General features: G+C 33.0%; 3 protein-coding genes across 17 annotated transcripts in view; 1 reads left to right on the forward strand and 2 right to left on the reverse strand.

Annotated features, from left to right (window-relative positions):
- The first annotated feature begins 659 nt into the window (after positions 1-659).
- On the forward strand, positions 660-4,513 carry LOC116431134 (uncharacterized). Of its 4 annotated transcripts, none has more exons than XM_031986158.2 (5): positions 660-755; positions 1,295-1,467; positions 1,847-1,966; positions 2,040-2,126; positions 2,403-4,513. In XM_031986158.2, the coding sequence occupies exons 2-5, from the start codon at positions 1,395-1,397 to the stop codon at positions 2,543-2,545; spliced, it is 423 nt and encodes a 140-aa protein (XP_031842018.1). In that variant the 5' UTR covers positions 660-755; positions 1,295-1,394; the 3' UTR covers positions 2,546-4,513. The 4 variants fall into 4 exon arrangements, with proteins under 4 accessions (XP_031842018.1, XP_031842019.1, XP_031842021.1 ...); XM_031986159.2 differs by having other exon boundaries at positions 662-755; positions 1,305-1,467; XM_031986161.2 differs by having other exon boundaries at positions 672-755; positions 1,346-1,467.
- LOC116431133 (fibroblast growth factor 1) lies at positions 4,243-12,817 on the reverse strand. 6 transcript variants are annotated; one of them, XM_076374478.1, is made up of 6 exons: positions 12,326-12,583; positions 12,128-12,196; positions 9,381-9,628; positions 5,478-5,665; positions 5,296-5,399; positions 4,243-4,976 (listed from the first exon to the last, which is right to left on the reverse strand). In XM_076374478.1, the coding sequence occupies exons 3-6, from the start codon at positions 9,596-9,598 to the stop codon at positions 4,788-4,790; spliced, it is 699 nt and encodes a 232-aa protein (XP_076230593.1). In that variant the 5' UTR covers positions 9,599-9,628; positions 12,128-12,196; positions 12,326-12,583; the 3' UTR covers positions 4,243-4,787. The 6 variants fall into 6 exon arrangements, with proteins under 6 accessions (XP_076230593.1, XP_031842015.1, XP_031842013.1 ...); XM_031986155.2 differs by lacking the exons at positions 12,128-12,196; positions 12,326-12,583 and adding an exon at positions 12,605-12,817; XM_031986153.2 differs by lacking the exons at positions 12,128-12,196; positions 12,326-12,583 and adding an exon at positions 12,609-12,812.
- A 5,687-nt stretch (positions 12,818-18,504) lies between these two features.
- smash (smallish) overlaps positions 18,505-27,151 on the reverse strand; it is a 201,797-nt gene continuing 193,150 nt past the window's right edge. For 5 of the 7 annotated variants that reach the window (XM_076365263.1, XM_076365261.1, XM_076365268.1 and 2 more), the window contains 9 exons: positions 26,508-26,869; positions 24,949-25,321; positions 23,428-23,484; positions 22,849-23,171; positions 21,549-21,789; positions 20,632-20,834; positions 20,166-20,338; positions 19,867-20,031; positions 18,505-19,419 (listed from right to left, as the gene is read on the reverse strand). In XM_076365263.1, coding sequence (XP_076221378.1) covers positions 19,397-19,419; positions 19,867-20,031; positions 20,166-20,338; positions 20,632-20,834; positions 21,549-21,789; positions 22,849-23,171; positions 23,428-23,484; positions 24,949-25,321; positions 26,508-26,869 — 1,920 coding nt within the window. In that variant the 3' untranslated portion in view covers positions 18,505-19,396. Of the gene's footprint in view, positions 19,451-19,866; positions 20,032-20,165; positions 20,339-20,631; positions 20,835-21,548; positions 21,790-22,848; positions 23,172-23,427; positions 23,485-24,948; positions 25,322-26,507; positions 26,870-27,151 lie in introns of all 7 variants that reach the window. The other 2 variants (XM_076365265.1, XM_076365267.1) reach the window with 2 other exon arrangements.

Raw genomic sequence — 27,151 nt, forward strand, 5'->3', positions numbered from 1 at the left:
ATTACAAAAAATATTCATAAAATGCAAATAAATAACAATAGTGATTATGTGTTTTTTTAAAATGGATATTCGGTTCAACGTGGTTCAATATAAAAATGGAGTTTTTTTAAAACAAATAACAATATGTACTTATCCCTTAAGTACATATTCCAAAAATACACTTCTGCATGTAAGGGCCAGAATTTGTATATTTTAGTCATATTATTTGGTAATGTGATATTTAATAAACTATTTGGTTTATAAAATTGAAAGTCAAGATTTTTGTTTAAATTTATTGCAAAAAATACCGTTCTGCTAAGTACAAAATAAACCAATGAAAGATTTGTAAATGATCAACTCTATTGTTTTCATATTTTGTATTTTTATAAATACATAAATTTTATAATAATAAATTTTTGAATTTAAATACCAGCACAAACGAGGTATAGGAGTTACAGTAAATAATATGTGTGCGTTTAATTACTTTTGTCAATTACTTTACTGTAGAACTTGTATTTGTCTTGTTAAATAAATAATTCATTTTCTTAATATATTTATATAAATTTATATAAATATGTTTATTATTATCTGATTGAAGTTATGTAATATATTTAATAGTTGATCTATATTACCGACAATCGTTTGCGAAATCACGTGTAGTTAGAATAAAATATAAGGTTAAAATCATAGCGCTGTAGTCACCTTTAGCTTCACAACCTGTAGCATAGACGAGGTGTGTCTCTAGTGCAATGTAATTAACAGTGTAATTGAGAAAGGTATCACTTGATTAGTATGCCGGTGCTTGCGCATGGTTTTAAAATATGAACAAGCGATATTGACATTTTGAAAAAAATGATAGAGGCAAAATGTTCATTTTATTTTACATATTTATAGATCAATAAAACTTCTACAATTTTTATGCTGATACATTTTGCCTTCATCATTGTCTTATGAAGTTAATATTTGAAATATCTCAATCAAATCTCCACTTGTAATAATGGTGCCGACCACACCGTAATTATTAGTTATAATATTTTCATTTAAATACATTTGTCGTTTATTCTTGTCCCTAAAATACAAATATCTTATATTTGATAATGCTGAAGAAATAGTAAGTCAAAACACCTGCAGGTGTCAGCTGGAAAGCAAATGGCGAATGGTGTCAAATGAAGTTGAAGTAGTTCAGTAATTATCGTCGATTTAACGACTTTGTTTGTATTAATTTATAATCGGAATAACCCACATCAATTAGAAATTAATAAAATACTACATATTTAATGTTCGTTGAGTAAATGTGCTAGTAATTGTGTATTAGTTTCGCGTAGAAATCGATAAGTTCGGGTTGAACGTCGAACCTTACGCGCAGGTTTGCCTGTCGTGTGTTATTTCTTTCACCGAATATCTTCGGCGTCAAGATGTCTACATCCGTCACAGCCAAACTTCAAGATGACATGAACAGTATACCGTTGGCAGACGACGATCCTCAAGGTAAAGGACTTTGCATTTACGTTTTAATGCAATTTCCTAATTTCATTATTGCCTCTTACTCAATTATAACCTGTTTTCTTTTGTTTTAACTCTAATAAGATACTTAAATATTTATCAAGTATATGAAACAATTTTTAAACCTTACATAAACCAATATACTACTCATAATCCATATATGTTAATTTAAATTTAATCAGATTAAAATTATTTATTGAAATAATTACATGCGGCTTTTTTGTTGGAAAACAGTGTTTGTAAATATTTTTCTTTATATTAAAGGAATAGTTGTTTAAGTGTAATAATTAATTATCCTTATACATTCTTTAACATTGCATGTATCGAAAAGTTATAATATTTATGAAAATATCTTTATGTATAGTAATTATTCCTGAGGAAGAAATTCTGGATAACAGCTGCCATTTATCTGATGCATTGGGCAGGGGACGCAGCATGGATTCTATTCCCTCAACATTCACAAATGGCAGCTGTAGTCCCAATAGTATGTTGCAAAAATTTAGTTTTAGTTTTATAACTATCTGTTAGTTTAATATCTACTAAAATTTTTATTTTAGGCTTAGATCCTGATATCAGTCCCGATGAACAAGAAGAGAAAGCTAGACTGATTGCCCAAGTACTTGAACTTCAGAATACTTTAGACGGTAAGAAATTAATATTTTAATACAATAAGAGTTTCAAAAAGTTGATGTAATTCCTATAATTTCAAACCAACAGTCACATGTAACTTATTATTTGATAATATGAAACTTCTTATTGATTTTATCTTAAAAATCATGATTATTAGTAATGAAGTTTTAATTTTTTTTATAACTTTCTAATATGTTAAAGTAATAAAATATAACAGGACATTTAAACATAATTTACAAAAGTAATCTCTTAGAAACAAATAAATTTTTCTTGTTTCTCCCTCTGTTTAGACTTGTCACAGAGAGTGGACAGTGTAAAGGAAGAGAATCTAAAATTGAGAAGTGAGAATCAAGTACTCAATCAATATATCGAAAACTTAATGTCTGCATCCAGTGTTTTTCAATCCACCAGCCCTAACACCAAAAAAAAGTGAATCTATGTCTTAAATTAGAGAAAAATTCTGAAAAACAGGGATTTTAAAATAATGTGATCTTTAGCTCTTCATAAAAAGTATGTATATGTTTTCCCTTTATAACACCCTAATTTAAAAGGAAAAGTATAGAAAAGAAATTTAATGTAGATATAAGAGTATCCAATATATTATTTAATGAATTGTGCTTATTCTGGCAATTTATTTCTTGTTAGTGTGTACATACTTTTTATGAAGATGACATATATAAATGAAAATTTCCTTGTTTCTTCTCATGATTCCTATTTGAATCATATTCACTTAAAAATTTGTGGGTTAAACTGTATATTTACTTTCTCCTTCTGTCGCTTTATATGCTTTTTGCTTGAGAAGCAATGCACTTGTAATTACTATATTGCCAAAGAATTCCAATTTCCATTTATATATTACAGTTTTATTTATTCACTCATAGTGGAAGGGTAAGAATCTCGTTTATTATGGACAAAGTTCATGAGGATCTATAAAAGGAAGAAAAAGAATTGATATTTTCAAAACAAAGTTTATAAATGCTCGATTAATTGAGTTGTGTATTTAGATTATTTGTTTTGAGTGTTTAATTTTAATCCTTGGACTATGTCTTAAAAGTTTTGTTTAATTAATTAGTCTATTTGTGTAGCATGTTAAATAAGAAATAGGTTTAAAAAGAAAGTCGCATATGTCTTTAAGGAAAAATTGGTCTATGTGACGCCAATAATATCCTCTTTCCAAGGGTTAACAGTTTTCCGCGCAGAAGATACACTCCCGATGGAATAAATACAGTGACTTCTTTGTTCTACTTTTATATGATCACTGTTTATGTTTTTTCACGTACTTACGCATTATCACAAACATTACTATTTTATGAACAAGGTATGAAGGTTAGAGTCCTGTAGACCCAATTTACACTTCAAATTATTTTTCATGGTCTATGAATAGTCCATTCTTTGTGAAATTGTAGGTTGTGGACTTTGTTATTTGTATTTTGAATTAATTTCAATCACCTTATTTGAGACACCTTACAGAAAGTCACTATATTTCTTCCCCAATTTTTTAAAGTAAGGTTGTACTGAGGTAGTAAGCTTATTTGAATCATAAACTGATGCTTTTTATATTCTTGAATTCTTGGATCTAAGATAATTTCAAACAATTTAGAAATTACTACAGTTAGTCTGGAAGAGAAATTTATTGGAAAGATGACTGTTTTGCATAGCAATTAATGATTACTGATATACTTTGGTGATTACTGAATTTACATCCTCTTTTTATGGACTTTCTAAGTTTTCTACTTCATTATGGCATTATTTCCAGGAAAATGATTTAATTTTAGCAACGAAATTATTAATCTCAAAAATTAACAATAAAACTTACAAACGAATTTTATTTTATTATTTTTTTTAGAAATAAATTTTATTTACAATATTTTAATTTGCGGTTGTTGAAATTGATTGCTGGCAACATATTTGATATTTACAAATTAAAATGCGAGAGTAATAAATGTTTGTAGATTTACTGTATTTAATCGAACACCGGCGTTTTTTAATTGAAGCTTTCGCTTAAGAGTTTCGATATACCTGTATGCAATGTATGTAGGTGTACAAAAGAGATAAGAAATAGTTATATATAAATATAAATATATATATATACAATTGCATATAAATATATTATATTACATATAATTATAATGTAATAAAATACAGATTAGTGTTCGTACGAATGCTGCAAGCGAAGTGAAAAATTCAGATTGTGATCAGATTAGATCGACACACTTTGCTTGTAGCATAATCGATCGACGACTGATATTATTAAAAAAAGAAAGAAAAAGAAGGATGTACTGCAATTTGAAACTGCAAATTGCGATGAAGGTTCAGTTGAAGGGCACAAGCAGAATGCACAATCCCAAACTATTCCGTTGTTGAGTAACAGTGTTATAATAAACATTATATTCTATTGGAAGGTAACGAAGTTGTTTATTTATCTCACAGGTACCATAAAAACTCGTATTTAAATTACTAATCTCCAAATGCGAATTTTAATTGTGTTGTTACTAACAGAGGACATATATGATTTCGCTTACAAAATTCTCTCCCAAGTATTGTATACAAAATGGTCCACAACAGAACTAGCTGCTCAACGGTAAAGATTTAATTTTCCATTAATCTGCAATATTTTTGTTACTTAATGAAATGATCGATTTACAGTATGAGGTATAAGATATGATCAGTGGAATTTAATCTTGACGTATAGCTAGAAATTGTATCGCCTTTTGGCCCCAACGTGTTTTTGGTCCCGGTTTTGCTCTTCCATTTTTCTTTATTCCTATCCACCATCCGTAATTCGCATATTTTCGTGAACGAAATGCGTCATATGAACCGACATTCCATTGTTCCCACTCTGTGTTGTCCTTGTTTACGTCTGGCTGTGAAAACATATCGACGAATAAATATTTAACTAAATATTTAACACCATTAAGATTAGTTTCATTCATATTCAATTTTACCTATTTCTTTATAAATATAGTTATATAATATCTACATTTTAATGTTTCATAAACAAAGTAGGTAGTGAATAAAATTTTCTTCGTCACAGAATCTACCAATTTTTTATATTTAAGTATTTTAAATTATTTTGACACAAAAATTGATCTATGTTTTTAATTTTTTTTCGCTTCAGATTTGTCGAATATTTTTGTTTCACATCAAAGAAGTGTTTTTTCTAATTAAAGTTTATGTTATTACCTCTCCATACAGACGACCCTTCTTGTTGAAAGCTAAGTAGAGACCAGTCTCGATGCTTTGCATTCGAATTATACCAAACGATACCGGTATAATGTGAAACAAGGCTAAAAGTTGATTGTTAATTGAAGCATAGCACAGCATTTTATGTTATAGTAAATTCTTTATAACAACTTTATAATTACCATGTGGTTCATTAGTACCACTCAAACCTCGGACGCGTCCTGAATTTGAAATAGAAAGATGATAACCAGTCCGGCAGAATAATTTGATTACCAGGCAATTGTAGACTGGATTTTCCGCTGGTTTTCTCGGGTCCCATATGATGCAAGGCGCGGCTTTAACCGATCCAGACGTGACGAAATGCGGAGTTCTGAAAGAACGAGATTTACAAGTTTTGAAATCGAATACAGTGTGCCACAAATAACCATTTGCCGAATCGAATTTGTTTGTTCTCATAAGAGGTCAGCTCTTAGAGTGTTAACTCTTTCCGTATAACTTCGCTGCTCCAATGGCAATCAATGTAAAATTTAAACTTTTTCTTTATAGTATCGAATGAAATTAGAGATTTTGAAGATTTCAATTCACATCCAATAAATATAAATATTTTTCAATAAATATATATAACTTCCAACTGTACCATTGAGAACGAATACATTCTGTTAACAAATTATCTGTTTATGATAATAATGATAATACATCAATTATACCCAGTAATAACATTAATCTATTCTATTTATTAACGGATTAACGTGTGATTATTTTAACTGTACATCCTCGTTATTTAAAACAGCATTTTTGTTTTTACGTGATTTTTATCTTCAACAACTGAATTTTAATGGAAGTTTTCAAATTTTTTAATTGACATTTTTAGATATAGAGTTTCGTATTTTTCTTTTTATTCTAAATGTTGATGCATTGTTCACGACCAATGAAACAAATGCGGTAGGTACAGTATAATGGGTAAACTTAATGTGAAGAGACACATTGGAGATGGTGTGCTATTTATAACATTTCATTGCGTTTGGAAAAATGGGCCGATCGGCTTTTCAGGTCAGCAAGCTTCGTGAATGAAGCGTAGCTCGTTGCACCGTAGACGTTTTCCAACCCCGTTAATTTTAAACAGACGCTCGAGGGGAAGAAAGGTAATGTCGATAGAATTCAGCCAAGAAGCGGAACGTCAACTGATAATAATCAAGCTAATGATACCGATAACAAGGCACGTATATATTAATATTTCTCGAGTGCCTACGCAATCGTGTGCGAGAACCTGTTCATCTCTAATAAAAATGAGTAATATATTGACATTAATCAGTGTAATCCAATTCAAAAAATTAATAATCCTTTTAATGGAAACATATATTTAATAAATAAATTTATGTGTATTTTACTATTGTTATTTATATAAGTAAATATAAATTTGTTATAAATCAATGGAATTACAAATGATAAAAGAAAAATTCCTTTTGCATTATTTCGATAACATATATATTATAAAAATATTAACATTTTCAAGCGACATAATTAAATATGTTTAATTCAAAGTATTCTAATAATTACTATATACTTTTTCGTGTATAAACTAATTACGTTCCATTATTAATCAACTAATATTTTTATGTCAATGCAATTCAAATCCTAAGGAATGATTAGAAGGTCAATCTAAAAAACAGTTCAACAGTAGTTTAAAATGCAACGTTTGTAGAACTAGGTCTTCTCATTGCGTAAAGACGCCTCCGTCAATTACACGTGGCACGATCTATTTGTTATAACTCCAGCACGGTCATAAACGTCGATCCTAATTTTGCGTGGCGTAGCGTGCGTGTGCGCTTTAATGCAATTCCCGCGGAATTGCAGTTCTGTCGGTTACCACGGTTCTCGAATGTCGGTAATGAGATAACGCGAACGGTACCTACTACACCTAGTGACCCTGCAACAATATAGAGTTGAAAGTTAATCGAGTCAAGTGACCAATCTGTGCAAATCGTACCAAGTATCGAAGGGTAACTACGCGTTCGTCATCAATGTCGTGACCGAGGGGCAGACTATTGCGCTGATTCTTTACCATTTTATCCGTAGTCTGTCCAATGAGACGAGGCACCAATCGCAAAGAAAAATGTGAAAATTGGATTTATGTGGAAAAACTCTTTATAAGTAATTTACAATGGAACCTTTTCTACCAGCACTCGCCGATTTTGATGAAATTATGTGAAATATAGTTCTTAAGAAAATATTTGACACGTATTTTTTCTTATCAGCCAACATCTGCTTTGAAGGGGTGAAAACACTCCTAAAAAATTTAGGCTTGAAAGTATATTTTTGCAATATCTCTAAAATTAGAGGATGGTAGAAAAAAATTAGTTTGTTAATTCTTCGTCTCAAAATGAATAATTTAGTTTTTTTTATACATTCGGCAGTTTCAGAGATATTGTAATAAGTATTTCACCCCTTCAAAGTGGATGTTGGCCGATAAGAAAAAGTACGTGTCAAATATTTTCTTAAGAACTATGTCCCACATAAGTTCCATCAAAAGTAGCGTGTGCTGGTTGAAAAGGTTCTCTTGTTAGATGCAACCGAGACAACTATATATGTCAGCAAATTGTTGTGCTTAGCTCCTGACTGTTTTGTTTATGTCTACTGCCTCGTCTCGTTGGACAAAGTATATAATAGTATTATTCACAAGTGAGTAACTCTCGGGAATATTATTCACGTGTGTACCTATTTACTTGATAGGAGACTTTCGTGAATTTTAATCTCGAGAGTAGAAACGTTAGAAAGTATGTTATTGAAAAGATGATCTAGAGTTCAGTTGTGATTTCTATTCTCGAAACTTACCGAAAAGATAGAATTAAATGATTTTAAATGTTTTATATATTATAAACATGACTACTAGATACACTGAGAATATTCTATAATACTGTTATTATTGGCTATATTTAATAATTCATTTAATGTTTACTTAAAGTCAAAATTATTGTATGATACTTTTAATATTCATGATGTTTTTAAATTTCCTATTAAATCTGAGTACGGAATTAAATTCATTTATAGTACGGTTTTTGTAACACTCCTCTTCGAATAAATAAAATGATTAGAAATAAATAACGTCAGTTTATATTTATTCATTCTAGATGTTTCACGAATGTTTTTTCCTTTACTGTTAGAAAAATTAATTAATTTTATCTTAAGACATGTTGTAAACATTTCAGTTCTAAAGAATTGCGGAAGTGACGGCAAATTTAAAACTATTAAGTTTGTAGAGTACGGGATGAAGAGTTAATCGATTCATGTGATTAATGAACGCTCGTAGTAGTACGCGTTACAGGGAAATTACGTCCGCGGATTTATCAGCACAATACGCTCGCGGGAAACTTACTGTAAAATATGCATTACCTTTTCATCAACGTCCGTAATTCATATATCACTGAGATTGTTAATATAGATAATGAAATGAATTTCCTGTAGCTGTAATCATTCAAATTTTACATTATACAGAGTGGTTATTCTTTTGCAAAATCGTCTGAATGTTATTTCTCTTTTCACACACAATAATCATGGTAAGTTTAAACGGAAGATTTCATAGAATACTTAATTCAGACACCTATAATTACTAGATATATTTAGAGAATAATATACTGTTTAAATAATTTTTTAAATCATTCATTTTTTAATTATTTTTCCGTATTTATGTGCATTATTGTCTGTTAAAACGTTAAAAGAAGCTAAGTGTCATATTGTATGTTCTTAGCCTATTTTTCAAGCGACATTTATTACAAGAAGAATATTTGATTTTGAATTAGTAATCAAATCTGATTTATATAAACTCTGAATTAATTGAACTTCTACACTTGAATCATTTTAACTATTCATTTGATTTATGCGGGGACAAACTGTTTCGTTCCATAGGGATTTTGACGAATAAGGTCAAACTCGCTTTAATTACTGATAGAATTTTAATTGGAAAATCTGCGACGGATCGGTTAAACTACTAGTTGGAAGTTCTCGATCCGGATTCTAAACTTAATCAATGCTTAAACAGGATTACAAAGATTGCATCTTGTCGATAGTTTCTAATTACAGGCAAATACCCATTCTCATCGAACTTCACTGTGGTAGTCGGATGCCGCCTCGTTTCTCTTTTCCCTTTGCGATCTCCATTGATCTCTTTTTCGTTTCTCGTCCCTTTCTCCTCGCCGATCGATAGATCAGAATCGTAGCTATCATCACTACAACTGTCATCAATGTCGCTGCATTCTTCGTCGCATGTTGGAGCTTCTAAGTTCTCGTGGATCCAGCGAAGACTCATTCTCTTCTAATAGTTTCTTTATTCTGACACCTACAGTTGAAGAATTTCAAAATGTTAGTCCAAACGTTTATATTAAATACCACGTCTCCTTTTCTTCAAATAGAATAAAATCAATGTTTTCAGTTTAATTCTATCATAATATATTTCTGTGAAACTAAAAGTTTATGAACGCAAGTAGAAATCGGAGAATAGGCGAACAAAACAACAGAAAATGGTGTTGCTAAAAATTTAAGATAGTTTCGCTCTGTTAAAGCAGGGGTTGTGTAAAAGATACGAGTTTACACAATCTTTCTGAGCTATAACGATATTGAATACGAAATGTGTTATTCTATTTCAACACTAAAACTACCGGGCGAGTCAAAATGACGCATTTGTGATGTTTTCTTTTTGTAATTATTAAAAAGGTAACAGATGTTTCTTTGAGAAATTATTAAAGTGATTTAGTAATACGAAAACTGAATTGTAAATCAATTAAAGTCTCAATAGATGCATTCTTGGAGTTTCTATAAAGGAATTTTAAAAAGTGAATTTAACCGGTAATTTTCATGTTACAAAGTAGTCTGGATTATATTAGTTACAATAATTGTTAGCACGTTATTAGTATAAAATGCTGTTTACAATTTATTTAATTCAAATCATTAAATAAAATTGAATCTATTTTATAATATTATTGCAGATGACATATAATTATATAATTACATGCATTCAATTAAATTATTAAGTAAAAACGTATATTTTAATATATTAATTTATTACGACTATATTTTATTTCTATTATAATTGTTTAATATAGCTTTTTCAATACTGAATAGAAATAGGTATTAAAGGACATTAAACTTTTAAATTCACATTAAACTTTTTCTCGTCAGAGTGTCGTAAAAGTGTTTCCTTTTGTCGGGTTATAAACAGGAGAAGCACAAGGGACTAACGGTGGTTTCGGTCTGTTAATTTTCAATTATATGATCGAGAAAACAATGACACAACCACAAGTATCAATGTACAGTATTAATACGTTGGTTTGGAATTTAATTATCGATTAATGTCTTATAAAAAATACAGATGCTATTTACATGCACTATGCGTTATTTATATACATCAAAGGAAGATTATATTAGAAGTTCTGAATTTATTTTTAGGATATCCAGGCGCCAGTCTTATTCGCTGTCGGTCGTACAAATAAATAACGATATTTACGAGTATTTCTTTTGATTGAAATTTAACAATTTGACAATTAGAACATTTCGTAATTCGAATGGTAAATATATCTGAATCCACTTAAATGTCATTTACAAATTCTTTAATTAGATTTTCAATTTACTTTCCATTTTACGGTAGAAAGTCTGCTTTTGCTATTGTTTAATTAAATGCAAGTACTTCAAAGTTCATCATTTAATTTCTGTAATTATTTTTTAATAAAAAATGTACAAATGGGTTGCTTATCTCAAAGAAAAATTATCAGAACACGTTGTCAAGGAATTAATTAACACCACACCTCCTCAAGAGAGTAGTTTTCCATGGACTTTGCGTATTTACTTCAGCATTGATTAAAACATCAGACCATGCTCAATTGAATGTTCTCAAACATTTGATTGCAAAACTTGTTTTACCTCAATATTCTAAATAAAAAACACATAAGAAGTAACATTTAACGTCATTGAGAGTGTATCTTGACATTTTAATTGTATTATCAGTCATATATGGATGTCACAATTGAAAACTTAAAAATTCATTTCTATAGCTATACTTAAAAAATACATTGATATATCCTTGCGTGAAATCTTCGTATAGCAAGATCATCTTCCACGCTTTTCGTACTTAGAATGTGCTTTTCTACAACAAAATTTTCATATCAAATCAGTGTACACTTCACACATTCTTTCAGTTTTATTTGCCGAAAACATTGAAAAAAACAGACATCCAACTTTTCGTAAAAAACGTACATAAAACATTTCTAAAAGATTGCGACAAATCTAACATTTTCTTAGAAGAAAAGTATATCATCCCGTTATGATCCTCAATTTATCAACGCATTTGAAATATTACTAAAAAAATAGAAACGCATAATCCAGTAACGATATGCACCATTTCCAAATGTAAAGTATCCTCAACAAAATCAAAAACCATTAACCCATCTGTGGAATTTAATTTAAAAACTCTCACTGTGCTCATAATAAAATTGAACTGATGAATTGTACACTAATCAAACGGAAAAATGTGTCTATAATATATTTTAATAAAACACTAAAGCGAAACGAATAAGAATTACGTGTTTATGTGGAAAAATAAATAATTCACCATTGAAAGAATTTGTATTACTATGAATATTAAAATGGCGTGTATACTCGTCGAACGCAGTTAACTAGTTAATACGTTGAATGCTCTACGATATAAAATTCACGAAATGGAAGAAGATATAATATTGAATTATTGAATATCGGCTTGCGTTATTGTTATTGCACGTTTATCTTGTTCAATATCACTTCACTAGGTAATATTATTTATAATATAGGAATGTCTTCAAATAGTCACCGTTTAATTGAGTGATCTATAGTAATTCGATTTGACTGTGGATCACCGGTGATCCCCATGGAATTTAACCTGTTAAAGAAATGAAACAATATAAAAAAAAATGAAAATGTGGTTGACTCAGAAAGACCCGAAGAACGCAGCAGGGTTAAAGACTTCGCGTAGGAAACGGACAGTTCTCGATGATCCAATGACACTCACTGAACACAAAGTAAATACAAATTCGTTGAAGCGTGGTTCACCGCGGAACGATTCGGTAGCAAGTTCTCGTCGAGGTTCGGAGACGCTTTTCAGAGTGACATTGTCACGGCGAGCGCGATCCCGACAAAAATACGGCAACCGAACGACACGCTGGGTTTCGCAACACTTCCTAGCACGACTATTGAACAGGTCGTGTTCCGTTTCACGGGGTCCACGAGCGCATTGTTCGCCGGTACGATTCACTGCCGACGATGGATGTGCAGACGCACCTCTACCCACCTACCTAGGTGCTCCACGTTTATCACACGACTGAGCCAGCTCTCTGCCGGGAGCTTCGTTGGATAATACTGGATATGACGCCGGTCTATTGGTAGACGGCGTAGTCAGCAGTGGTCAGCAATCCGCGGTAGACTAAATTAAAAATGGGACACGCGGGCGAAACCCGAAGAACGCGAAAGAAAGATCTTTTGTCCCGCGGCGCGCGGCAGGCACGTGTGAATTTCAGCGGCTCACCTATCAGCGACGCTAAAGCGAGAATGTTGACGTTTCGCGGTTCGTTAGTTCCTCTCTCTGTTCGCTTCTCGGCGCGTCTACATCGCACTTGACAGAATGGGTGATTTTTTCCCTTTTCACCCGGTCTTAATGAACTGCAGTCGGAACGTCACTTTCCGGGCAGATTGTAATTAAATAAATTATTCCTCGACTTTCGTCGCGTGCTCATCTGCGAGCGAGGAACCGTTTGTTAGGATTTTGAGGATATTTGTAAAGTACATACGGACTTTCTATTGTTGACCCATTTCTTTTTTAACCGTTGTTGATCACTTCGAGTTCGCGCGATTTTCGTTTTCTTCTTGAATCGTGATTATTTTCGATGGGGTTTTGTGTTTTTAGAGTATTATGTTTTTTTAATGTCGTTGATATATGCTTGTTGGATTGTGATTTTTGCGGTAATGTTGGAAATTAGCAATGTGTCGGTGTGCGTAGGTTAATTTCTGAGTACATTGAGAAGAAGGTTAGTTGAACGGTGTATTGACTTGAGCGTGTGAATTGTACTCGAATAATAAGACCATTTTCAATGAAGGACTATGCTTTGAGAGTATTGTTCTTGGATTTCATTTCGCATTAACTGTTCTTACGGTGATTTCGTGGATAAGATATAATGTAATTTCTTAGGATAATAGAGAAATATATAATATTTATGTTTATTTATTGAAATCCGAAAGGAAATTAAATATTGAACTATAATTTAAAAAGAAACTAATATTAAAACAATGTTAGCTTGTTAACTTAATAAAGAATATGTGCATAAAAAAACAGAATAAAGGTAATTTAAAATTATAAACATTTTTGTAAGGTAATATTTTTCATGGTGCGGTATTTGGATTACAATGAATAATTAACTGATTCCCAGAAGCTTAGAAGCATCGCAATAACAATTTAATGAACGAAGTAGGAGTTGCAGCAGTATTGATTAATACACTTGAAAGTTTCTACATAATTTCATACGTAAAATTACGATTTGCGAAACAGATAGTTGAATATTAATAAATAATTAGTATGCAAAAGCGGAATCTACGATTTCGTTGTATGTATACGTGTAAGGATGTTGCACCTAGTCGATGCATATCCTTTCAATGTAAGCAACTCTGGTATCCAGAGCCTCGTTAACCGCTATGAGATATGTCGTGGTTCCTTGACAAGGAACAACTGTTGTGGTTAGTATACATATACACATAACATGTCAAACAACCACTGCTTTTCACTGTAAAACTTCTAACTGGATTATAGATGATCAGAGTTCAGCTCGTATCATCAGCAGTGGTTACAAGTATTAAGTTTCTTTCTGTTGTAATTTTTCATTTTTCTGTTTTATTAAGATATATTACGAAAGATCGTACATACTGTCATGTACTAATTTAAAATTATAATCAGTTTAATATTTAATAGACTGCTAATTTTTATTAAATTCAACCTTGGCAATATTTTTAGAATAACTTTCTGCTCGAGTTTTAAATACTGTTTAATAAAAATTCTTAAGATTTCCATGTAAGAATTAGAACAAGAAATTATGATATATTTCTGTTACAATTTGAATATTTCACTCTGCACTCAAACAAATAGTAATTTCAAATTTATTAAAACTGTGTTATTCATATACCAGAAGAGTTAGGAATGTGTTCTGAATCTTACCAAAGAATTTGCAAAGTGGAATTGCCCGGGAAATGTTTAGAAAATATACTGTCAGAACGCAATGATTTACTTGAACACTGAAACCAAAACGAAATGAACGAGGTTGTAGAAAAGGGATTCAACATTCTTCATCAAACGCAACATGAAATTCTCTCTATAATACAGAGAATTAATAAAAACTGAATAATATTAATTTATAAAAAATTCATAAATTTTACTCGTTTTTATTCTATACTCGTTAAATGTAATTGTCTAATACAATGTGGAAGGAATACATATAAGGCATTATTTTCGTAAAATAACGATTCAATATATTGTTTATATGATTATGATATTAAAGCTGATTCCTAATGTGTACATTGCTTTCACTTATAAGCGGCGTTAACAGGCCGTTTAAGGGGTTCGCTAATTAAAGGTTAAACGAGTTCGTGAGCAACTCGCTTCTCGAGGGTGCAGGCGTTCCGGCGTTCTATCGAAAAAATAAGTTCGTTTCTCGCCGCTCGATCACGCTACAACGTGAAGCATAGCGACGCAGGTGCGCGCCTATTAATAGAGACTACCCGAATTAACGATGTCGATAAAATGATTCGACAGGTCGTATCATTTCGTGACACGCGAGATTTCTGGAAATCGTTACGGTTCTTTCGTCAATCAAAGATCATTCTAACTAATAAAATCGATTTTCATAGTAATCGTATAAACAAGCAATTTTGATTTTATTATATAAACCGTTGTTCTTTATACACTATCTATTAAATGGTTAGAATCATTCTGTTCAGTGAAATTAGGTAGGTACATTGCTCAATGATTGAATTTAAATTCTGTCTTTACATTATTTAGAAAGATTAAGAATAAAAGGTTTCATTTATTGTTTTCAAAAGTGTTATCTTCTATTTAAGAGAATATTTATCGAATGACATAATTTTGACGTATTAAAGGATTCTAAAATTTTCATAGTAAATATGTGTCTTTATTTTATAAGTCTACGAAATTAATTTTCATACAGATTTATTAAGACATATAGATGTTAATGGATATCTCGATTTAATGGATTGATGATTTTATGGTTGAAAAGAATCTGAGCGAAATGCCACGCTCTAGTTCAGGGTTTGTATTGTGTTCAACGGAGTGAGGATAGGCGTACACATGTAACGGTGCCGAGTGAATAAGGAGGGAAATCTTTCTTCACTGGAAGGACAAAGAGAGAGAGAGAGAGAGAGAGAGAGAGAGAGAGAGAAAGAGAGAGAAATATAACTGAATGTAAATGAGTGGATTAAGCAAATACGTTTGAATTGTCTGAAGTATAATCAGTTTATAGTGGATGTGATCCGAACATACTGTTTAACTTGTGCTAGCTTTTGTTCAATAGAATAATGAAAATATATGAAGTTCGTTAATGAATCAAACTTCGCAGATCTGCTCCTTAGAATTTCAAATTTATTACGAATAATATTAAATTTCTAAACGAGAATCCTTTGGACACCAGTATTGTTAGTCAACAGCCTTAAATTGATGATCTTTCATAATCCGCTGTAAATATTTTCCATAATTACTATTGTCAATCTTTATTTCTTCTTTTATGTTTTTTGGAGGAAATATTGATTTTGGGTATCAAAAATACAAAAAAATATTTCTAAATTTGTACGTTTAGTAATTCACCTTTTTTTATACTTGAAACTACTCGTTATATTACGAAATAAATCATAAAACCTATGTAGAGGGCAACTACCCTATATCGACCTACATAAGTCGACCCAATTTTCTCACTCACAGTCCTCTCGCTAATAAATATAATGTTAAAAACTTATCGACTGCCTATATTTGACATGCAAAGTGTACCCTTTCTCGTTGACACAGATATCAAGAAAGCGAACCAAAATGGGAAATATATCCGAATACACCACGTCTGTTGAAGCTGATCATTTTCTTTTAGCTTGTAAAATACTGGTTGCTGTCTGTTTTTTTAAAAAAGAAAATATAAACGTTAATTAAGCTACGCCTGCTATATTATTCGTATACACCAGTGTACATTTTTATTAATCTTAATGTGTAATCGTTTTTTATACATAATTAATTGTAGTTACTAAAATCAAGCTGAATAAGCCTGTGATAACGAGAAGGAGGGACTTAGAAAATTACCCTATGTTTATTTTTGATTTATTGCTAAATAATCATTATTATATTTACTATATTACTGTAACTAACTTCATAAATAATTGTTGCTTTAACGTTTAAGGACTTCTTGAGAAAAATATCTTTATGCTTTAGTATTATTCAAGGATAAGTTCTGGCAATATTTATTCTCGTTCCATTTCATTAATTATAAATGTATTATCATTATAAATATTAAACGTGTAAATACCTTGAACTGTAATATATCATCCTTGTACACGCGTTGCTAAGTAAAGCAGAGTAGATTGTGTTTAAGACGACACAGTTGAAGAGATAAGAGAAACGAGGGTGATCAATAGAGGTAGAAGGGTAGATGAGTAGACAGAGAAGGGTGTGAGTAGAGAGAGAAGAGTATTCACTCTGCCCTACTGACCCTATCTCTAAAACAATCTATCCTGTTCTACCTATTAAATATTCACTAAAAAACGAATTAATACAACGAAACAAATCTATTCACCTATAATTTAATATTATAGATTATTTTAATATATATAAAATATTAATATCAAGTCCAATCCCTATTTTATTTTTCCCACTTAATCCATCCTATAATATTAAATTGACTCAAATCTAAAAATTCAATTTCATGAAAAAATATATCTACAAGTAAATTTTAACATTTTCTATTGATGATAATAAAGAAATAAAACCTTTATTTTTGAACATAAGATTTTTTGAATAGTTCAAGGGGAGGGCGAGGGTTGAATTACAATAACAAGAAACACAATCCAAAAATAACTTTACGTTTTTTATTAAATTGACCTGTACACTGTGGGAGAGTCAGATCGTAAATTAGAATCATTCGAGGAATCAGTTTTTGCAGGAGTTATAACTATGTATTCAACGAATTCTTGTAATCGAGCCTGCCTCTGTAATACGACTCGAAACATGACGTGCGATCCATGAAGATCGCGGAAACTGGTCACAGGGATTCGCGCAGTTTCGCGTTGCACCCCCGCGCGTGTGTGCGCGTTTTCCACAGGGCCGTGGGACGCTCACCTATTAATAGAGGAACGCCGCTCGAATTACTGAAACTGATAAAGCGAGTAGAGAAGTGGCCGGTAATTCAATTCCGCTTGACGAACCGCGACCCGGTGCTCGGTCTACCGATTCCATCTCCCTTCGACGCCGGTTTTTTCACGATTATGCAACGCGACCTAGAATTAATTGCTTCCGAGGAAGTAGGGTGCGGCGAAACGGATACCCGGTTCCCGTGGCTACGGGCATTACGCTCTATTTGTTTACATTATCGTAGCCGAGAGTTCAACCCCTTGCTGTGTGACGTAGAATTAGACTAGTGATAAAGGTTTCAAACTACTTAGTAAACTTACAGCAAAATTATTATTATACTACTTTTATATTATACAGTAAAATCATTTTTCTTTTTTCGGCGGAAATTAAATATTATATTCCTGTTATCGACATTTTAAATAATAATTAATGTACAATGAAGAATATAAATAGAAGTATAAGACTACTAGCTTGCTAAATTTCGTGTAATAATTTCTAGATTCTGTTATGGCTAACCCTAGGAAGACCAATTTTGAAAAATAAACTTAAAATCATATTTTGGTACAGTTTTTGAAGATATAAAGAATAATAAATAAGTTTTTTTATGTATGAAAGAAAGAAATTCGTAATATTTCATAACTGATGTTTTTGAGAAACCACCCCCCCTCCACTTTCTAAGATTGCCAAAGTCTAATTTCTTCAATATAATGCTTGTTTAAGGATAAGGAAATTATGTTTCATTTTATTTTTGCATGTTTGTATAAAAAACATTTTTCTTGGAAGGTAGTCGAAGCAAGTACGCCATGGTCGCTATAATAAACATTTATTCTCGATAATATAAAATTACATGTTGTAATAACACGAGACCGTATCATACAATATTTCACAATAGGTAAGTAAATTCGACGCGGTATCGAACGACGATGAGTATCATCTATCGCGGGGGAGACACTTCCGATGTCGTCGGTACGTGACGCGTCAATTTTTTCGAGCGAAAAGACAAAAAGAAGAAATCATATCTTGGTATACAGCTACATTTAGTCACTGCGTTTTACGTAATAGTCAACTAGACGTCTGAACAATCTTCGTAGGGAAAGAGAACGATCGTTCGATTCGATTCAGAGGAATCTACTAATTGCCAAGCGTTCGAAGAGATGCTTTGAGTAGAACAAATAGTGTAGCAAGATGGACGAAAAAAAAGGAAGATGGGTAGAAATGGTTTTTGTAATTATAGCTGTCACGCATCAGGGACCTCTTATAAATACCACGGGATAACTATCATACAAAAATATACAGTGAACTCTTGCCGACATTACCCTAAATCGTTTTCAATGGACAACCGATATGGCTGTCTTGTGATTCGTCGCTCCATTGATTCCCTATTGTTATGCTAATTACATAAATACACGTTTATTTACAAGTTCTCTGTACGTTCTACTGTTAGTCGATGAAAACAAATCGGTGTGTTACATTGAAATTACGATGCTCCGCGATCGATTACAGTGCATGGAAGGAACAGTGACGGAAACGGAGAGCCGTTCCTCTTGTTCCTTCCAACCGTCAGAGTTTTATTTACAGAAAGAATAGTTGGTGTCGTGGTCACGCGGATACCGGTAGTTAAACGGTCAACTATAACTTATAAAATATAGCTTGAAAGTGCTATATTCAAGTTAGTCAGCGTAGTCCTACTTCCGGGTCTCACACGCAACTGAACTTGACACCTGGAACAGGTAGATGACGTCTACATTAATGCTATTAAAGAGAAAAAGAAAATATTATTAAAGGAATTTTAATGATTAAAAGTTTATTTTATTAAAAATCACAATGAAGTTTATTAAATAATTTATTAATAATTTGTCGTGCTAGTAATTATTGATTTAGTGATAACTGAATGACAAACACTGTAAAAGATTCACGAGTTATTTCGATTATTTCAATTTATTGTGAGTTCAAGGTTTAATTACAATTTTTATATTTTTATTTATAAACAGTACGTATGAAACGTATTGTTAATGTATCAGTTAAAACAAACTTGAGATTATTTTGACTTTTAATGAACTTCCTACGTGTTTCGTTAAATGATTTTATTTTCGAGCATTTTCGTTGAAAACTTTCAGTCTTTATTTGACTTCGATTTTAGATATTAATAGTAAGCTAAATGTAGGTACCGTCGTCACTGGAGTAGCAGTTATGGCAGTGGAGCTTGTGATTTCGAACGCGCACGTCTGTTCCCATTAATCCGTCACCAAGCCGCACATGACATACACAACACTTGAAACACTCCATATGGTAGAACAGCCGTAAACTTTCGATGATCATAGCTGCGCCCCGACCTGACAACATAAAAGCACAATGCAAACATAGTAAAACATTAATAAATCCATCGGTAACTAAGCACCTCTTCAAGAAAACTTTTCACCAAATTTAAATGGTATGAACATGATTCTTTAATAACTTTGTACCGTACCCAATTCATCCCCACAATGCGAACACTTTTTCTTCCCACTAACGCTCAACATTTTCTCTTGATTCTCGGGATTCATAGGCGGTGCTTGTGGAGGTTTCTGTTGTTGCAGAACATGCTGTGGAGATTGATGTTGCAACGCAGTGAGGTGCTCGTGACTGGTGCTGTGTTCTAGTCTGAAAGCAAATCAAAAGAAATCATTAAATATATTAAATGAGACTCAAATTTCATAAGATACAAAAGCAGATATAATTCTATAAGAATAATATTATGAATGATTATGTCTAATTTCAAATAGAATTTTATTGTACTATACAATAACAATATTTGAATCTATTCAACGATTTAAATTATACGTTAAATACATGGAAGTTACAGTATATGTTAAGAAATTAAGAATTTATAACAATTTCTAAAACAAAAATTAGAAATTTATATTATATTGCAAATGAAATTTTCCGTTATTCACCTTCTTCTTGGTGGGAGAGGCTTTTCTTGCGCTCTGTTCTGTACTCTCTGAGTAAGAGTTTGTATAATGGAGTCCGGTAATGGTTTACTGTCCGTTCTCGTCGGTGCCATAGCATACGGAACGGACGTTCCTGTTACGTGCATCTGAGATTTCCGCGCTGGTGATCGCTGATTTTTCTCGCTAATCCTTCTCTGTTCCGCTTCCTGCAACACGACATTACAGAATCTGCAATATACTTTATTATCTCCATTATTGGGTTGTAACATCTGAGTCTCTGCTCGCTCATACATATACTCTATTAACATACATGAATAAAACTACCATTTATTTCAAATTCTCCTTTGCAATATGTGTACTGTATTAGTCTTTCTTTCACATTAATGTGGAACTTGAAATTCTATTAGATTTACAGTTTTACATTTAACCGTGTAACGATTATCTTGTCAAAAAATTCATAACACAATTTTATAAAATATTAGAATATTTATATTTCAGTATACAAACCACGATAAATAATTAAAGTCATGAATATTTAACGATATTTTCACGCCATTCTCCTTTAATTAACACGTTGAATGCCGCAAGATTTCACGTAGCAAGATACATAAAATGAAAAGAATATAATATCAAATTATTTCATTGAATCGTTTTATTATTATTGCACATTTATCTTGCCGAATGTCAGCGCATTAGACGGCATTATTTATAATGTAAGAACGTTTGCAAGTAATCATCGTTTAACCGACTGAATTATAGTAATTCAATTTGGTCGGGGATCACCGGTGACTCTCATAGCGTTCAACGTGTTAATAAATTTTGTAGCCAACATAAATTTAGCCGTCTACAACTTTTACTGTTAAAAATTGATCAAAGACGTGGATTTGCATAAAAATTCGCAATTTTCATGCAAGACTCACCTGGATGAGCCAATGTTGGTAATTCAAATCGTGGGCACCTCGCGGCACGTCGCTCTTCCTTCGTTGGACCCACTGGTCACTTTGAACGATTCGTGGCCGAGGAACCGCGCTAAGTGCTTGCAACGTTTGCCTACTCATCTGTTGACCAGCGTGGCTCGAAAGGGTTGTGACCGATGCACTGTGTCGCAGGGGCGCGTCCACTTGTTGCGGAATCGAATCCGCGGATGGTATCCTGCTGTTCCTGTTCATGCCCGCAAATCATCAGTCCATTAATCATTGTTATTAACCAAATGCTCTTGCTGTCGCCATTAAAATTCCTTCGATAGAACGATAATTAAATTACAGTGAAATGATCTACAATGCGCATGTTTAATCACTTGAAAATTAGAGTGTTACAGTAAGAAATACACGGTAAGAATGATGAAATGGTAACTGAAGACCACAGTACCGAAACAACGCGTCGCCCAGATAGAAAATGTTACACCAAGCGCAGCAAAGCGGAAAGTTACAGCAGGAAATTAAGCGTCACGATCAATGATGGCACGTATGTTCAGATTCTAATTTGCATTTCCTGTTGGGGATCGATTGTTTAAGCGTTGACATAACCGTGTCCTGTTAACATTGGTAGAAGAGCATTGAAGCTGCCGCACGGACGAGATGCGAAACATTCGTTTTTAAAATGCAACGATTTCATGGGGTTATTATATTGGTGAGAATGAAGTAACAATGGTTACATGGATTTCTTATCTTGGCATTTAAATTAATCCCTTGACCTACAATATCGTGTCAGACTCGCGATGAAAATTTTAAGCTGAATTTGAGCAATCTAAGTGTTATTTATTTTCTTTAAATATAAATGAAATATTACTTTTCTATCATCAACCGTTAACCTTCGGAGTAAACACAGAACAAGCATAAAAATTCTTTCTTTTTCTGATAAATTATTAATGATAAAGTAGTATATAGATTATAGTTGAGAAATAAATCATAGGCAAAGGGATTAACTAGGAATAGGTAATATCATTATCTAGTCGATAGTTTTGTATCATAAATTAAAGGTAGGAAATTAATTAATTATACTATGTTCATTATTTATAGCCATTTCAATTATAAAATAAAATAATATTTGTATGTGTATGACTAATATGTTTTAATTTCAAATTCTGCATATATTTTTATGTAATTATTAATTTATATAAGATTACAAATTTTTAATTACGTTAAAAGAGAACACAAAATTGTCTATCGATAGAATTATAATTAGCAAGAATATTGGATGATTATTGAGCAACGTGATTACCTAATGGTGACATCTCTTTGTCTGTGTTCCACCAAACGCAATGGTTTCGCTGGTGGTATCGGTGGTGGCGGCGGTCTTCTTCTTTGCACATCTTGTAGCTGAAGATTCGGCATCGATGACCTATAATTCACCGGTGGCTGATTCTTGTATTGCTGGATATTATTTGCGGAACTGTGCGCAACGTCCTGCAACGATTTCCATTGTTCCTGCAATTGCTCGGCCAGTTTCAGTTGCTTCTGTTCACGGTACGCCAGATTATTGCGTTGGCGTTTCAATTCTTCCTGCTCCAATTGAAGCAACTCTCTTTCCACTCTGAGCACTTCCTGCTCAAATAGTAGTACATTCATTATTTTGCATTCTTTCTGCCCAATGAGAAAGTATAATTTTTCAATTATTTTATAATATATAATAATAATGATAATAATAATTATGTACACTTCATGGTGTATCTTCAATAAGTCGCAAAGAAAAACTTGATTCAAATTTCAAGGTTTCGATTTTCAAATTGATAGCTGCTTTTGTTAGAAGCAAGCGTTGAACAATGTAACAAAAACGATGTTTAAAATGATGTTCCCTTACCCCAGAAGCAAACTCGTCTTCTTCATCGTTCAACCCAGCACCAACCAATGTCGTGTTCTGCGAATAATTATCAACGATTCGCCCGTTAACGGTTTACTGTGCAACAAATCTCATTTACAGCATGCAGATCAGAATGCCTGTTAGCGTGACTAAAATTACATGCAAGCTTCTCTGAGATAAAAACTCCTAATTCAATTGCAAACGTTGGTGTACTTCTAACTCGTAATCATATGTTTAGGTCGCATGAATTAATAGGTATTCTATTTTCTTGTTTTGCATTATATCGTTAGTTAAATGTCTACAAATTAAATCATCAATTTAAGTAAATGATTCTAAGCATTCAATTAATTAATACTGATTAAATGGCTACTGATTAACAGAAAAGGAAAGGAAGCTATGGAATATAATTTATTTTAGTATGGAAGTTTCTTTTCAAAGATGAAGCTACGTATAAAATTATGATTGAAAAAATAGGGTTAAATACAGGCAATTGGAACAGTTATAATTATGATTGCGGTCATGGAAAAAGGATGTCCGAAATTGTATCCATTTGTGGAGATAAAGTCTCTCGTGGAACATTTTACACAAACGTTTGGACTTCCTATGATTAGAGTTAGAATTGTCTAAACATAATTTCAAAATTATGGCCTGCAAGAGATATTTTAATTTTACTTGGCTTCCTGATCGGATCTTCACTACATGATTGTCTTAATTTACTTTTGCTACCTTCTCTATTATACGCAGTATAATGAATACACAGATGTAAAAATACCTTCTTACTATCATTACTATTGCTTAAATAAATATTACAATACATTACAACAAAGAATACAGATTTATAGAAAAAAAATATACAAACAAAGAAACACACATTACACAAAGGTGGATTTTTCAACACCATGCATTTTTTCCTTAGACAATTTTCTAATGTTTACTTGGAAAACAGTTTTCTCTCGAACCATTCAATTCTTAAGCTGATTTACACAACGTATAATGTGAGCAGGTGAATAAGTGGACTAAACAAACTTTGTGCAACACTGTACACTTAGTGTACTATAATCTTTTCGTTCACGTACAGTATTCTCTCATTATGTATTATAAACTACAATTTTGATTCTGAATTAGAAAAAATTCGAATTTTTTATATATTCCTAGTTTAACCATAGTCTGATTAAATGAATCTAGAATTACGTAGGTATAAGAAGTCGCGTGATCTCTTTATACCGGAATACGTTGTGCTATTGGTGTGTAGTAACAAATCTGCAATAAAACTCTTACTAATTGCAGATTCGCTTAGTTAGCTCAGGAGGAAACAAAAAAGTCTGCTAGCTTATTTAGGAACAAGTGCTAACTATTTTTACTAGACTCTTATGTACATTTATATTCTTATCTACATTGATTCATTTAGATTTATCACTGAGCTAAATCATAAACGTCAATTAATTTGACGTATTAAGAGAGAATACCGCACATCTAAACCAATCACAGCCACAAGCAACCAAAAAGCAAGATCGAACATACCTCTTGCTCGCGGATCTGACTCTCCATAGCCCTGATGCGTTTCTCTTCTTTGCGTCGAGCATCCGCGGCCCTTCTCTCCTCTTCGATCTCATTTTGGATCCTCAACTGTTCCGCCTGCGCCCTCAACTCCTCTTCCTGCCTCTTCTCTTCGGCTCGCTTCGCCTCGCTCTCGGCGCGCGCTGCTTCCTGCTGCCTCGCCGTTTCCTCTTGCTGTTTGCGCAACGCTTCCTCCTGTTTGCGTATGTTGTCCTCGTTCTTGCGCATGGTCTCTTCCTGTCGGCGGAGGACCGCTTCCTGGGCCCGTTCTCGCTCTAACTGCATCTTCTCCTCTTCGAGCTTGCGCAGCTTGTGTGCCAATTTCTCCCCCAAGTCACTGTTTCGTTATGAATTTCTCAATTACTCGAAATAACGGGCTTAATTGTCTCATTTGTTTATTTGATCGTTTGCTTGTTGTTTGTTTTTTGGTGTTTTGGTGTTTGTTTGATGATTGTTTAATATTTGTTTGTTTTTTGGTGTTTGTTTAATGATCGTTTTATGTTTGTTTAGTGTATGTGTGCTGTTTATTTATTTGTAAGTTCGTTTGTTGCTTGTTCATTTTCAATGATATGTACATAGGCTAGCATATGAATATAAATGGAGAAGTATGACCGAGACCAAAGGAGTAACGCAGTGAGTAGCGACAGTGATAGTAGAAGCGGTAGGAAAGGACCATCAGATTTTAAATAAAAGTGTTTTATTTTATTCATAACCGTTTTTGTACATTGATCCCGACATACAGATTCAACATAAAATTTTATATATACATACAAAACACGCTTAGAGATAGTAGATGTGTCGTTGAACCGAACGAAAGCGACGGTTCAGAAGACATATGAGTCTGAAAACTCTAATTATTGGAAACTGATTAGAGTTCTATGAAACATTTATAGAACAATCGGATCTTTCGATATTAACAGACTGCGGATTTTACGCACTAATTCACGCGACTGTCCAAAACTTAAAGAACTACACCGTATACTACAATTTAAAGAGCTTCCCGTTCTCCTAAAAATCTAACAAAACCCTTAACACAATAAATAAATTTGATTCCAATCTCCGTGAATTGGACCACAAAGATCTACATTTGCCTATACATCCGCAGTCTGGTTGTCGAAGCACAGACTCACAATCTTCCGAAAGCCGCTCGTTCGTCCGTGTAGCCGTGCTACGAAATCATAACAGAGAAACTTCGTCACCAGCTAGCCGAACTTAAAAAAGAAAGGAGAACACTCTAGCATGTGTTACTTCGGAAGGGTTGAAAGGTGTACACCACAGAAACGAGAAAAAAAAGTGAATTTAAATAACAAAAATTACCTGGATACCGCATAAATAAACAAAACCAGAAAGCCAAAGAGAACGAAATTCCGGGAGACGGATAATGTCGCATGTCGTGGTAATCCCCGAATAATTGAAGAAGAACTGTACAGCCGGTCCAAAGGATAAGCGAGATCGAACCGAATCGACAGATAAGGACTCTAAACCCTCGGCTCATCATTGAGACCGTCACGGTGAATTCCTACCTGTTCATCTCACAATTGTTCCCGTACCGCCACTGCTCCTCTTTCTCGAGGGCCTCGATGATCTCCCTTTCTTTCTTCGTGATCTCGTCCTCCTCGGACGAGGTCACGCTCGCGCCAAACGGCTCGCTGCTTTGACGACTGTGCTGGGACATGTCCGGACTAACCGGCTGCTTCGTCCAGTCCTCCGCGTGGCCCAACTCAACCCCGGAGTCTCTCTCGTGGCTGGAGTCTTGTTCGTAGTTGCTGTCGGTGTCGTACGAGCGACGATGCAGTTGTTCGATGCGCCTCTCCTCGGCAAGGATCGCCGCCATATCCGGTGGCTTCGTCAACGTCAGCTCGCGCTCCAGATCGTCGTCATTCACCTAAAAGTTGAGGATGATTCTTTGAAATTTGAAGTTAGGTTTGGGGTCTCCGGGTTGAAGGCTGTTCCCGCCATTTTGGTACTGGGATCTAAGAGCCTTCCGCCATTTTTATGCACAGCGACTCGAGAATTTTACAGTTAAGAAAATATATATTTAAACAATTTTATTTGTGTTACACTGAAATTGTAGAAAGTACTGCAATTTGTAATTTAGTGTTGTGGATAATCTAATTGATTATTACTTGATGGTTAAAGTTAGTGTTATTTATTTTCAATGTCCTCA

Source organism: Nomia melanderi, chromosome 2, assembly GCF_051020985.1.
Source record: "Nomia melanderi isolate GNS246 chromosome 2, iyNomMela1, whole genome shotgun sequence".
In the NCBI taxonomy this organism is placed as follows: domain Eukaryota; kingdom Metazoa; phylum Arthropoda; class Insecta; order Hymenoptera; family Halictidae; genus Nomia; species Nomia melanderi.